Below are 14,447 nucleotides of genomic sequence, written 5' to 3'. Positions count from 1 at the left end.
TAGAAAATCAGTTTTACTGCCGACTCCATTCTTAGTATTGCTGACAGATAAAAAAGTGAAATTTCTAAAGATCTAAACTTCTTCTAACCACTATTTCAAATGATGTGAATGATTCCAACTGAATTCATAGTCCACTTGAATCTACTGAATTTGGTTTACTAAAATTAGATCAAACCTTGTGATAACTAATAATAATAATAATAATAATAATAATAAATAATATAATGGTATGATGGCATTCCGACTTAAGGAGCAGTTTGTAGGATTTATTGGCAAATAGAATGTATTATTCACAACTCTTTTTTCATTAGTGAATAATCACCGGTAACTAAGAATTGTTGCATTTTCAGTACCTTAGAATGAGCCATTTATATCTACATGAAGAGCGGGTTCTCTGTGTTGCACTGCAATGTTTCTACAGTGGCCCAGAATGGACAAACCAAACGCATGTTGATGTTCCATAAAGACCAACTTGGTCTTTCGACACGCTTGGGAAGGGAATGGTGAGCAAAGGGGCAATTTCCAAACTGACCTCTAGATGCCACTAGAGCTTCCACACTGCTCCTTTAATTCTTGTATAAACAATAATAACTTTTAAGTTAAGTTTAAAGTTAACGTATTCTTTGTGGGCCAAAAGTATCTGCATTTAGACGCATATGAACAGAGAGAAAAGTAAAAAGCGGGGCGACACAGTGACAGTCACACTTACCTTTTTCTTTGTGTTGATGTTGGTCACATCATTTGGTTGTTTGGAGGATGCAGGTGGGTGGTTTTCTCGAGAAAGAGATTTCTCAGCTGCACCTTTCGAGTCTCCTACCAAGTGCTTGGGCTGATCGCTTGTATCTAAATAAAACATATGCAGTATTAAAATTAAATTAAAATATGTGAAAATGACAACTACGAAACAGCAGCATTGTTGTGCCAAAACCAATTCCAGCCAAATCCAAACGTCCACTTTTTAAATTTTACAAACAAAACATAAGCTGGATGATTATGCCACGTGGTTCAAGTTTGCATTTTCTCCATAAAGACTTTTCACAAAAAGGATCACAACGACTTGTAAATCTCACTAAGTGTGTAAAGATGCTCTTTGTTTAATTCCCAACTCGCCCTGCTGTCTGCAAGTGACAGATAATGCAGACACTTTAATAAGTACTATAACGTAATGTCAGTTCATAACAATATACAGAATAAAGGTGTTCAAGCCCCACCTAAAAAGACAGTCATCAGCACTCCATGGCACACAGTTAATCACTGTTCATGTGCAGTGTACCTCATGGTCACAGTCACTCTTTTATACATTTTGTGGGCCTCATTAATCAAATCATGCAGGTAAATATATATAATGTTAAACCACACATCTAAATGAATCAACGTACCTTGTGTGTTTGCAGGTGGGACTGATATCTTCTGGCCACACTCACTGCAGAACTTGGCGGACTTCTCACAAATAGTATGGTTACAACTTGGGCACTTCATCTTTGGACGTCAGTGGTCTCTGCAAATGAAAAGGGAGCAAGTTGAACTGGAGAGTGCCTTGAGGCCACACGGGCCCTGGAGAAGGTTCCTTTCACTTTCGATTCAGCCTCTTGAGGCCTCGAGTCAGCGTTCACAGCTCGGCAAAAACAACCTCCCTGAACACAGCTGTTCCTTTCGTTGACGTGGATTCAGAACAGTCTGATCGGACATGCTGGCATACAAACATTTCGTTAGGGGTTTGAAATAGAAACAACTGTGCAGCAGTCAGTGACGGCGAACCCCTGCACTGCACGCCCACCCTCAGAGCCGCTAACCAATAAGAAACTCACTGCCCCCAAAGAGGAAGAAAAAGTAAAGAGGTCTCACTGCGCGACAAAACATAATACACAATCCTGAAGCATATTACACAACCCTGAAGGATGCTACACAACGCTGAAGGATGCTACACAACCCTGAAGGATGCTACACAACCCTGAAGGATGCTACACAACCCTGAAGGATGCTACACAACCCTGAAGGATGCTACACAACGCTGAAGGATGCTACACAACCCTGAAGGATGCTACACAACGCTGAAGGATGCTACACAACCCTGATGCATATTACACAACCCTGAAGCATGCTACACAACCCTGAAGGATACTACACAACCCTGAAGGATGCTACACAACCCTGAAGGATGCTACACAACCCTGGAGGATGCTACACAACCCTGAAGGATGCTACACAACCCTGAAGGATACTACACAACCCTGAAGGATACTACACAACCCTGAAGCATGCTACACAACCCTGAAGGATACTACACAACCCTGAAGGATGCTACACAACCCTGAAGGATACTACACAACCCTGAAGGATGCTACACAACCCTGAAGCATGCTACACAACCCTGAAGGATACTACACAACCCTGAAGGATGCTACACAACCCTGAAGGATGCTACACAACGCTGAAGGATGCTACACAACCCTGAAGGATGCTACACAACGCTGAAGGATGCTACACAACCCTGATGCATATTACACAACCCTGAAGCATGCTACACAACCCTGAAGGATACTACACAACCCTGAAGGATGCTACACAACCCTGAAGAAAACCCTGATAGCTTCAGTGGTCACTAATATGCGGACTGGTTAAAAAATAAAAGATAAAGGAGGAACGGTAACACATTGGAACAGTAACAATGTAATTGTGTTCATACATATGGGACTCCCAGCTTTCTTATTCACTGTGAATTTATATGATTATTTTTCGATGCGTGTCATATTAATGTCAGCAAATCATTACTGTGGTGATATTGATCTGCAGGAAATAATGCAAAATCAAATAACTACAAAACACTTTATTTGTGTTCCAAACTAAGTCATTATTATTATTAAATAAATTATTAAAGAATATAGTGTATTTTTTTGTGGAAATGTTATTGTACATGGAAAAGGAGTAACAACATTCATACGTACAACCCAAACTAGAGGGTGGTGCAACGTGTTTCAAGCACCGAGTGACTCCTCTTCTCGATGCCAAGGGATCTTTGGCTTTTTGGCTCCAAAGTTCCGTCAATAAACACGTCGAAGTCAAACGTCACTTCCTGCTTCGACCCCGTGATAAGCGATAACCTCACCTGACAGCAGCGAGACCCAGAGAACGTGAACCAAAACACACCTAGCCGCGGTCATTGTGATGACAGGGACAAAAAAGGGCAGCACGTGCACTAACAGCTCTGTGCCTCGCGAGAGCTTTACTAGATTACCAACTGACTCCAGAACAGCCAGTTTACCGAGCTGCGTAATAGTTCAGTTAGCCACAACATTAGCCGGGCTCTGTTTGACCCTTGACTCCCTTCTTCCCAGAAATAAAATGAATACTAACGTGCAGGTGCAATGAAGGCCCCCCCCCCCCACACACACACACACACACACACACACGCACACGCACACACACGCCCCCCCTGACAGCGAGGACCCCGCAGCTACTCCAGCTAGTTCATAGCTAATTATGTCATAACGTAAAGTCCGACGTTATCGCCTCCAGCTTTCCAGAAAGCAGTCCTACCGTTCGGGCGTCGCGACCCCTTTCTTCGGCGTTGCAGAGGGACAGGAGCCCGGACGTTCACGTCATGTGCGGACCGACCGACGCGCCCGCAGAGACTCCCGATGCAGTCCTCTCATTTCCGCGTGTGTTGGAAGGTTTCGTTTAGTGAGAAATGGGCGTCGTCTAAAAATAAGTTAACTTTCTGAATGATGAGCAGTATTATTTTTTTTTGTATACACTTTATATACTAGTTTTCATGCGCAGGTGTGCAGAGACTAATTGAACTATAAATCCTCCTTGAATCCATGATTCAAACATGGGTTTAAACTATGAGCGACATAAATATGTATTTAAGTGCTTGGTTTTGATTTATAAATAAAGAGCGGAAACATTATCTCTGATAATTATGTTATTTGTGGGGGAAATCCCTTGAGAAATCTCAGAAAAGGGATCTGGTGACACCTGCAGTGGCCAATCACAGGACGCTTCATGTCATGTATATTTGGATTAGTAATCAATGCTCTGTTTTGAAACCCTCAGCACTTAATTCCATACAGATTATTTATTTTAACAAATAAATGCACAGTAGAATAAACATACTGTGTGCTGTGTCTCCTCACACTTGTTCCTGTGACTTCTCAGTAAAGGGAGACGTGCTCAGCCTGCAGGTTGTGACACATTGAGTGTCCTTTTATTCTGTTAGTGTGCCTCTCGACAACTCTCACATGACACCCACACGTGCATGAAAGTAATGGAGGTTTAACACCCAACTTGTTTAAGGATGCTTTGCTCTCGAACTGTCAGCAGAGGGCAGTATCATCTGAAAGATTGGGTACGAACGTTGCCCCAGAGGGCCGGAAAGTTTTTGTAACAGAAGAAAAAAGAAGAAGAATTTCACACGTGGATAATGTCCTCTCACCTGAGCTATCTTGCTAAAACACCTATCTTGAGTGTTTCAGGAGGGGTTTGTTGCCATGGTAACTTGGACTGCACTCCCAGGTCCCAGAAGTGGTTTATATTCAAGCTGTCACATCCAAAGGTGTCACCACCATGCCAACTTGTATGAAAAGTAAAATTATGGAGCGAAACGATGATCGGTGATGAGTTTCCTCTGCATCCATCACTGAAGCCTGAGAGGACAACCAGGCCGATGTGCATCAAAAGAAAGAAACTTCATATTCATTCATTCATATTCACTTTTAAGGCAGTTTCCCCCTGATTGCAAACCTCCACCACGTGATGGTGGTCTGAGCAACGAGAATTAGTGTTGATAGAAAAAAACAGTGTTTTTGTAAAAGCTTGTAATATTTAATTTTCTGTTCCTGCTCCTGTGAAAGGGCTTGTTGTCAGATTAGAGAGTTTCAATATACAGTACGACGGGTTCAACAGTCCCCAAAAAAGAACGTTGTTTTGAGACAACCATTCTTCACGAGAGGAGGAAGTGCCTGCTGGGCTTTACCTGCACAGTGTGTTGTAAATCACACCTTCGTCATCATCATCGGTGACCAACTGCTGCTGAGAGAGACAGTTATAATGAGCATGTGCCTCTGATGCGACGGAAATTACGATTTGAAAACTCTGTAACATTTAAAACATTAAAAAAAAAGAAGTCTACAGTTGAGTATATATGATTTCTCGTGTTGCTGCCTCACACTGATGTCCCTCTTGTGAATAGTTGTCAAAACAGGCCGGTGGAGGTAGTCTGAATATAATTAAAACAATAAATTAGTGTGTAACAAACTCGCCTCTTTATTAAAAATGTCTTTTTTTAAGTTCCAATTCAACTTGATTGATTCTTGAATAATGAAAACTATTTTTTTTTTAAAGTGCAAAGTACTGTTTCAGTTTCAAAAACTTTTTGATTGAAGTGCAGAGACGATTCACATGCTCGTCTATGAAAAAGAAAACATATATAAGCTATATTCCATTTTCCACTGACTGCAAAAACACCTGAAAGAAAAGCATTGACGCGTTAGCTCATCCTTAAATGTCATTTAAATGTTGTTCTCAAAACAACAGAGGCATCCGGGTCCAGGTTTCTACATCCAACACATCCACTCGGTGTCAAGTAATCACAAAGCTCCTATTTGATCTTAATGCTTCTGATGTTTCGTCTCTTCTTTATTATTTATTCTTCCCCTGCGAAGCAACAGTTACTGCATCGTAATGTTAAGAGTCAGATTGTCTTGGAAAGGTTCCCTGAAAGCAGGTCACCCACCCACAGCACAGACGTGATGCAGCCTCAGTGGTTCAGGCTGAAACCAGCCTGTACTCAATTCAGCAATGTTTCTATATTAAAATAATCATTTATTCATTTGTTTTTGCTTTTATTCATTTACATTTTTTTATTTTGGTTACTTAATTGTATATATATATATATATAATGAAGAAGAATGTGTACGAGGACAAATACGATAGATTTAGTTTTAAAGGTTATACTAGAAACAAGTCAACTTCATTCTCTTGGTACATGTTGTTGAAGAGTGCAGATTATGAAGTGTATATTAATACCTCGCTCTGTGCAGTGAGGACCTATTGAGTTCAACTTATTGAAAGAAAGAACACGGAACAGATGTGAGAACATTTGTTTCACTTTCACTGTTACATTTGTTTGTCTTGCTCTCATCATTCCAATAGAATATTTAGCATCTGACATACTTGTGTATTTTATGTTTTTACAGATTTTACAGCCGGCTGACTGCTCTTGTCAGTAGTTTGGTTTTACATGATTTTTGTTCAGCTCCTGAGATGCTCAGGAACTAAAGACCACATCGAGTAAATAAAGACGTGCTTTGTAAAGCGCCACAAAGTGTGTGCACATGTCTCTCTTTGATGAAACCTTGTAATAATAATAACCTGATATATGTTTGATCACAGAGTGTAGACGGACTTCATATCATATGTTTTCCAAAAAGACAATTTATTGATATTTCTGCTTTGTTCATGGGAACCTTCAAGGAGACGTTTCTTATGCATATTTCAAACAAGATGCTGTAGAACTCTGGTTTTGGTTAAAAACCCTTTCTGGTATCTTTTTTTTGCACGTATGCACGTGCAATACATCTTATCCTCAAAACGCAGCACGTGTTTGTTTTCCACTCAATGTACGAAGAAGGGTTCAACAGTTGGTTTCTGAAAAAGAGAAAACGTTTTTTTTTGCACTTTAGATGTTTTATGCAAATAATCATGTATTAAATCTTTAAGTATTTCCTAGGTTGTACCTTCACACTGATGTAAATCACATCCTCCTCATCATCATCATCATCATCAGTATGGGTGTCCATCTGCTGCCCCCTGCAGGTGATACAGTCAATCAGCACATGTTCCACCGATGTAATAAATGTGAAAAGAAATGAAATAGAGTGCAAAGTCACATCTCACATGTTTTGTTTTTTGAAGTACACGGTTGTATAGACGGTGTCTGCTGCTCCTCCCTCACACTGATTCCCCTCTTGTGATTGGTTATTGTCACATGCGAGCCAGTTGACATAGTCAGTTTCCTGCATGCAATCATAAAGATACAGACACTTAGGATGTGGGTTTGATTCCCCTCTCGCACGCTTTAACCCAGTTGCAGACAACCTCCATGCAACCGACGGCTTCAGTTACAATATAGACCGAAAAGGGCACCTGTGTGTCCTCCTCCTCCTCCGTCTTTGTTGTCCACGTCCTTGTTTTGTGGACTCTGAAACACGTAAACAGAATCATGACACTGCTACATAATCACAATATGCCTCAAACGTTGCATAATTCCCCTGGCCCTCGGATCTCTTATCAGGTGTTTCAGGTGGAGCTGTTTAACATTTTAGTAACATTTTAACGCATGACTTAAAAGAGTATATAGTATTTCTACTGTTACTTGAGTAAAGCATCAAAATAGTTGCATCTAGTTTACTTACTTACCTTCTGAGGCCGATGCCGGTGGTCACCATCAGAAGCACGGCAACAGTAGCAATGATACACACGTCTCTGGTAAATGTTGCCGGATATGCTGTGAAACAAAGGCAGAGTGTTGGAATGCCTTGTTGTTTAATCAATCTCAATAGGTGACATGGCATTATTAACAAAAAGGTATCAATCCAATTCTGTTTGGGGGTCCTGTTTTATAAATCTTTGTTTATGAGAGGTCCCGCCTCTCTTTGGTCTCCTTCCTCTCAAACGTGAAGTAACATCCCGATAACACACGGTACATTTCTTTGTGTGATAATGACTTTTTTTGACAAACAAAAGAAATACATATCGGTTGATGCATATAGCCTGTATGACACACTACGTGTCACGACACAAAGCCACGAAACAGGTAAACAACGTTATTCTGCTTACGTTTCATCTTTAATGTCACAACAGAGGAGTTTTGGCTTCCATGTTTGTTGGTGGCACTGCAGAAATACTGGCCACCATCAGCAGGGAGGAAGTCAGGCCGGTGTCCAACATCCACGATGTCAACATCATCATCATCATCATCTATTTTGAACCAAGTATAATTCACTGGAGGGTTTGCATGGCTGCTGCAGGTCAGGGTGATGTTGCTCGCGGCAACTTCCTCCATCGATCTGACGGACACTGATGTGTTCTTGGGGCCATCTGAGAGAAAACTGTTTATGATCAGAGAAATGTGGCCGATGTTCATAATCTAAATTATACCACTTCCGTTTAATTCTCACTCTGTAAAGGGTTGATTTTGTGCCCTATAATACTCACATTCAACATCAATATGTATGACACCTGAAGTTGTTCCTGTGTGTGTTTTTAGAGAGCAGGTGTAGTTTCCAGAGTGTGTGGAGGACATGTTGCTTAAATAAAGTGCAGGTCCTTCATCTATGGGTTCTCCATTCTTACGCCAGGAGAAAGCAGACGAAAGTGGACCGTCGTCACAGACGTTTAGGCACGTCAGATTCACAGAGTCGCCTTCCTTCGTCGTTCTGTTTCCACCGGGTTGTGTCACGGAGACGTTCAAATCTAGAGGTGCAAAGCTTCAGTTTCCTACTTCACAGATTGGAGGTGCACAGAAGAATTCACAGTTTCGTTTATGGAAGAGAAAACTTACCGACAACCTTTAACGTTGAGCCGATACGAATCCATTTGCCCTCTTTGGAGTTTGTAATAAATCTGAAGATGTATTTTCCTGCGTCACGATGCTCCACTTGCTGTATTTTTGAGGTACAATTGTGTTTTTTGTCACCAATATATTGGAATCTGGGGGTGACTTTTGTCATTGTCCTGTCATAAATGAGACGACCTTTGACATGATGAGACTTCACATGGAGCCACACGAATCTCTTCACACTGTGGGTGTCAGGATAGTAAAATGAACAAGGAATGACGACGGTCGAGCCCTCCACTGCGCAGATGTGTTCCTGGTGATATACTGTCAATGTATTGCAAAGAACACCTGAAAGAGATGGATTCATTCATATCCTGTGAGGTTTTGATCATTTCAATAACACCTTAAATGAGATGTAAATGGTTGTACTTACCAGCCAGAAAGAGGGGCATCAGAGACCATGTTAAGTCCCTATTGTCAATGCGCATGTTACAAAACTAGTCAAAAGTTATAACCATTACAAGTGTGTAGCTCTGCAGCTATTGATGGTCTTCTTCATCGGTGTCTTCGTGTTCTGTAACCACAGCTTCCTGTAACGGAAAATAAGAGCTCAGCTTGTGAAATCAGGTCACGCGCACAGACTCAGTGCGCGCGTCAGCCTCTTGTGGTTAATGTGCGTCGAAGCCCCTGAAGGGCATAGGTTTGCATATGGTCCAGAGGGACCAGTCACGACCAACGTTTTGGGAAAGACACACTTGTCCCCACCAATATGTGGTTAATTTGTAAAAAAAATAATTGTGCACATTATATTTGCAAACTCATTCGTATTATTATCTATATTATGTCCGTCGCCCAGAAGAGTGAAACATACATTTCCACGTTTTCCTCGAGACAAGATGCTGTCATTTAATTGGCTGAAGAGTCAGAAACACTCCGTGAATCGTAACTTGCAGAAAGAGAGCTGGCCGGAATCACGGTGAGATACTAAAATCACCAGGAAATAATAAAGCCTCATATTAGTATTTTCGTTTGGTCTCAGCATTGATATTATTGACCCTGTTGTGCTTTGTAGTTAGGAAACTTCTCGAAGTTTGTTCCCCACCCAGAGGGTCGTTGTTAGTTAGCTAGTAGCAGGCTAACACAGTGCTAACCTGCATCCTGTTGAGATGCATTCAGGTGCAGATGTAGTGCAGGTTGAGGAAGCAGCAGCTGGACCACCAGGGCTCCAGGTGAGGTCTTACTCATGGCATGTTGTTAAGAATGACCACTTGACCATTAGCAAGGAAACTGAAGGACGTTTGGGGAATCTGACCTCATGTCAGCACTTTTGGATTGTGAATTATGTGATGTTGAATAAAAAAAACAAGGCTGTTCCATAAAACCTGAACCTATTACCTAAATATTCTAAATTGCTTTCAATATAAATACATATACTACTCATAAGGTCTACATGTATTCATTAAGGCATTATTTTTGAAGGTTAGGAGCAGAAGGCGAGGAGCTAGTCCCTCGATAGGATCATCATCTGTTGTCTGGAAGGTTTTTGGATTTAGGGCAAGTGATGTTAACCAAGAACAAATCACGTGCACCGAGTGCGTTAGAGTTGTGTCTGCGCCGCATAGCAACACAACTAACGTGTTCAACCACCTGAACAATCACCACAAACCACAGTGCGACGAATGCATGAAGGCTAAAGCTAACAGCACCTCACTGGACCTCCGTCCATGTCCAACGGCAACACAGAAAACCATAAACGAGACCCTGCATAGCGCGACAGCGTATCCATCCGCCTCCCAAAGGCAAGCCCTTTATTTTGGGTAAACATTTCATTTATATTTTGCTTTAGGTGAATAAGAACCGTATAGGTTTTATTGTGATGCAAAGATGTGTACATTACTGGAACGTAGCACAACATGTGAAAGTGAAAGCAGAGTTCTTGTTCATTTAAACGTGAACGAACAATAAAAAGATGTTGTCCCTAAGATTAATGAATAATCGTGATCTCAATATTGATCTAAATAATCGTGATTATGATTTTGGCCATAATCGAGCAGCCCTAGTGTCTGTGCGGTCAAATGAAGCCCGGCGTGTACACGGCCTGGAATAATATTTCAATCAATGTCCTCTTGTGTCTGCAGGTGTATGACATCGCGTTCAGCCGAGCAGGAGGCGGCAGAGATATGTTTGCCTCTGTGGGGGCCGGTGGGTCCGTCCGCATGTTTGACCTCCGGCACCTGGAGCACAGTGCCATCATCTATGAAGACCCCCAGCACCACCCGCTGCTCCGCCTTTGCTGGAACAAGCAGGACCCCAACTACTTGGCTACAATGGCCATGGACGGCATGGAGGGCAGTCTGCTGTAGATTCTCTCAGCCTGTCGGTAGCCATGTTTCTCTCCAACGGTTCTGCGTTGAAATTGAAACATTGGTCAGCCAAAGAAGCTTTTTCTTTTCTTTTCCTTTTTATATGAATTCAGAAAGGATTGTGTTTGTTTTTTTTCTTCCTTCTGTCTGGCATGAAATATTTGTTTCTTGACACTTAACCAATGTTTGACATCGCTACTTTATTTGATCGGCGGTCATCCTGGATGTACGTGTGCCTTGCACCCCGGTGGCTCGGCTGAACAACCATCGCGCTGGTGTCAACGGCATCGCCTGGGCCCCCCACTCGTCATGTCACATCTGCACTGCAGGTAAAGGCCCCTACGGATTGTGGGATATAATAAGGGGGAAAAACAGAGGCTGGAAAAGACGCACGTTAAACTCATCATTCACCTCGGCCTTTTTTTGATTGACGACCAAAATGTCTTTGAAGATAGAGACCTTGAGGCCTAACTTTATCTGTAATCGGCTGCATTTTCCTGCTCTCTCAGCCTGAAATAACTCTTTTAATGTCCTCTTTGCGTGTCTTGTTTCCTTAGCCGACGACCACCAGGCTCTGATCTGGGACGTCCAGCAGATGCCACGAGCCATTGAGGATCCCATCCTGGCCTACACTTCTGAAGGGGAGGTCAACAACGTGCAGTGGGCGTCCACGCAGCCGGACTGGATCGCCATCTGCTACAACAACTGCGTGGAGATCCTGCGTGTCTAAAACCACCAACACTTGTGTGAAGAAGAGGAACTCCTTCTTGTTTCAGATTTCGGACTTGGTTTTTTAGTCTTCGTCCCACTGCTTTCAAGACAAGGATGAGGTCGCGAGTGAACTTTCCGAGCGTGTTTGGAGTGTCGCACACCAACCCCACGATAACCCAGTTCACATTCTGTCCCATGTCTCTACTCCGTTGTCCTTCTATTAAACGTATGAAGCTCTTATTTATGTTGCTCACACGGCAGGGTTCAGAAGCTTTGAAAATCCGAGCGGCTGTGTATGAAAATACGATTTATTTGTATGCCTCTCGGTGTCATTTCAGCCAGTTGTGAGACTATCAGGAAGGGTTAAGATGTCGGGTGCCTCATCTTTTTGAATTGTAAAGGTTGAAACAAACTGCTGAAGATGACCTCTCTGGGAAGACGTCTTCTTGTGGACTCGTACCATGTTATTGATGATTTCAAAGGTCAGTCTACGATGGTCCCTGTAAGAGTTTTTTCAAACGGGTGTTTGTCCAGTTTTATAAATGGTCAGATAACCTGAGAGGGATTCGTATTCTGTCCTCATATGATGCGTTTTAGTTTGGCTGGTGACGCTGTGAGGCCGCCACGTCCAGCATCACTCGGAACCTCCCGGAGCAGTGTCGCCCCCGCCCCCCCTATGAACTCCCCACTTATTCTCTTCTTTATTTGTTTTGTGCTTTTGAAAGCTGCATTTTCTTTTGTGTTTTTAGAGTTGTGAAGATGGGAGGAGCGTGAAACAACTTCCTGGCTGAGTCTGCCTCTCTTGTTGTTGTTTCCCAGTAATTAAAGGGTCATGTCCTTGTAGCATGCCATTACAAGGCAACAATGTACATACATATAAATATATCAACTAGAGATGTTGGTAAGACAAGTTTCATGAAGTTTATTATTGAATTTGCTCTGATAAATTGTATTCCTCCGTGTCCCAGGAACAATCATGATGTATTGCTCTCTGATGTTGCCAAGTTGGTTTACAGATGCCAGTGTTTAATTCTTAATAATAATAAGTATTATCAGTATTGCTGCTCTGATACAGCGTAAGGCTAAAGAGGAGACATCCGGGTTTGAACCGGGTTCCTCTTGATCTGCAGTCAAATGCTCTCCCACTGAGCTATACCCCCGATGTGGTCAGGTGCAACAGGTGATCCTTTTCCAACTCCGGTACTTTGGTGATGTGAGAGTGCACGCATGCGTTCTTTATGGACAGGATGGCATATCATTTCTAATTTCTACAATCAAATGTTTTGCAATTGATAAACCTTTGTTTTATTTCCCACGTTTGGCAGGTTGTGTGTATGTCTTTAATTTCAACCCCAAGTTTCTTCTATAACACAAAGGGTGATCGCTTTCAAATCAATAACTCATTTCCGGTGATGAAAGTACACACAGATCGTTTACTTAATTAAGTTAAACGTATTGGATGATTTTACATCTTCGGGCCTCATACTCATTTGAGGGGGAATCTATTTTTGGTTCACTGCGAACAACTCGCAGACATCCAAAATGGTCGGGAACTACAGGTGTAATTGTTAACGGTGAATTGTATTTCATCAAATCATGATCTGTTATCTTTTAATGTAGAATCTTAATCTGAAAGGTATACTGCCAAATGTAGTGGACTAAAAAGTACAATATCGCCATCTGAATTGTAGTAATGGAAAATTGATTTTCTCAAGCAAAAGACAAGTACATAAAAAAATGTTTTGATGTAGTAATTATTCATGCGTACTTATCCACCATTACTAATTTCAAGGTTTGATCCCTCCTCTCTACTCTCCACACCTTTATTGTTCAGCGTTTAACAGCAACCTACCGGGGCGAGTAACAGTGGTGTTGACTTTGTGGATTGGTGAAGGCCAAACTCTTTAGAAATGGCTTTGTAACCGTCTCCAGCCCGGTCACTTGACCCTCTGATGGAGGCACGGCACACTTTGAATGTTAAGACCCGGGTTTGCATCTTTTCAATCAGGCAGCGGCCGCTGAACTCCAACCTGATCGTATTCCCATTGAGTGAAACACGTCACTCCAATTACCCCTTTGAATTCACGATAACCCGAGAATGAATGATACACACACATACATATATATATATATATATATATATATATATATGTATACACATATATATATATATATATACACACATATATATATATATGTATATATATACACACATATATATATACACACACATATATATATACATATATATATATACACACACACACAATATATATATGTATATATATACACATACATATATACATACACACCTATATATATATATACACACACATATATATATATATACATACACACACACAATATATATATATGTATATATATACACATACATATATATACACACACCTATATATATATATACACACATACATAAATACACATATATATATACACATACATATATATATATATATATAAATTAAAAAAAACACTAGAAAAAGCAATTCTGGATTTTCTACCAAAACTATTTAAAAAGCTGTAAAATTAGTATTATCAATAGAGAGGAAAGACTGAGCCGAAAGCGCTGATATATTTGTTATCTTTGTGGAGTAACTGTAACCCAGGCAACTCTGAAGCCTCTGATCTCTATGGCGATACAAACACACGCGCGCACGCTTGCGAACGGCCACGCGCGCGCAAGCGTGGCCGCTCGCGAGCCATTCCGTGAGTCACAGATTGCCTTTGATTGGCTCAATGACGTCACGATTGTTCTGCCAAAGGTTTAAGTAGAAGCCAAAGCAGTTCTGTGC

The 14,447-nt window shown here is 41.5% G+C and overlaps 2 protein-coding genes and 1 long non-coding RNA gene across 6 annotated transcripts in view; 1 reads left to right on the top strand and 2 right to left on the bottom strand.

Annotated features, from left to right (window-relative positions):
- Window positions 1-3,701, bottom strand: part of rnf213a (ring finger protein 213a) — a 29,335-nt gene extending 25,634 nt beyond the window's left edge. For all 3 annotated transcript variants that reach the window (XM_034540304.1, XM_034540305.1, XM_034540306.1), the window contains exons 1-3: window positions 3,538-3,701; window positions 1,380-1,498; window positions 710-843 (exon numbers count right to left, since the gene is read on the bottom strand). In XM_034540304.1, the coding sequence (XP_034396195.1) occupies window positions 710-843; window positions 1,380-1,479 (234 nt within the window). In that variant the 5' untranslated portion in view covers window positions 1,480-1,498; window positions 3,538-3,701. The remainder of the gene's footprint in view (window positions 1-709; window positions 844-1,379; window positions 1,499-3,537) is intronic.
- Window positions 3,702-6,557: 2,856 nt separating this feature from the next.
- On the bottom strand, window positions 6,558-9,126 carry LOC117735156 (B-cell receptor CD22-like). Of its 2 annotated transcripts, XM_034539629.1 has the most exons (9): window positions 8,994-9,126; window positions 8,564-8,908; window positions 8,218-8,475; window positions 7,840-8,100; window positions 7,420-7,507; window positions 7,147-7,201; window positions 6,898-7,016; window positions 6,738-6,810; window positions 6,558-6,648 (listed from the first exon to the last, which is right to left on the bottom strand). In XM_034539629.1, the coding sequence occupies exons 1-9, from the start codon at window positions 9,046-9,048 to the stop codon at window positions 6,616-6,618; spliced, it is 1,287 nt and encodes a 428-aa protein (XP_034395520.1). In that variant the 5' UTR covers window positions 9,049-9,126; the 3' UTR covers window positions 6,558-6,615. The 2 variants fall into 2 exon arrangements, with proteins under 2 accessions (XP_034395520.1, XP_034395521.1); XM_034539630.1 differs by lacking the exons at window positions 8,564-8,908; window positions 8,994-9,126 and having other exon boundaries at window positions 7,840-8,111; window positions 8,218-8,277.
- A 549-nt stretch (window positions 9,127-9,675) lies between these two features.
- On the top strand, window positions 9,676-12,546 carry LOC117735021. The gene is made up of 3 exons (XR_004609854.1): window positions 9,676-9,789; window positions 10,699-11,252; window positions 11,481-12,546. It is a non-coding gene; the product is annotated as an uncharacterized LOC117735021 (long non-coding RNA).
- The last annotated feature ends 1,901 nt before the right edge of the window (window positions 12,547-14,447 follow it).

Source organism: Cyclopterus lumpus, chromosome 8 (assembly GCF_009769545.1).
Source record: "Cyclopterus lumpus isolate fCycLum1 chromosome 8, fCycLum1.pri, whole genome shotgun sequence".
Classification (NCBI taxonomy): Eukaryota; Metazoa; Chordata; class Actinopteri; order Perciformes; family Cyclopteridae; genus Cyclopterus; species Cyclopterus lumpus.
The sequence above is the reverse complement of the archived record's forward strand: the minus strand, read 5'-3'. Positions and strand labels throughout refer to the sequence as shown.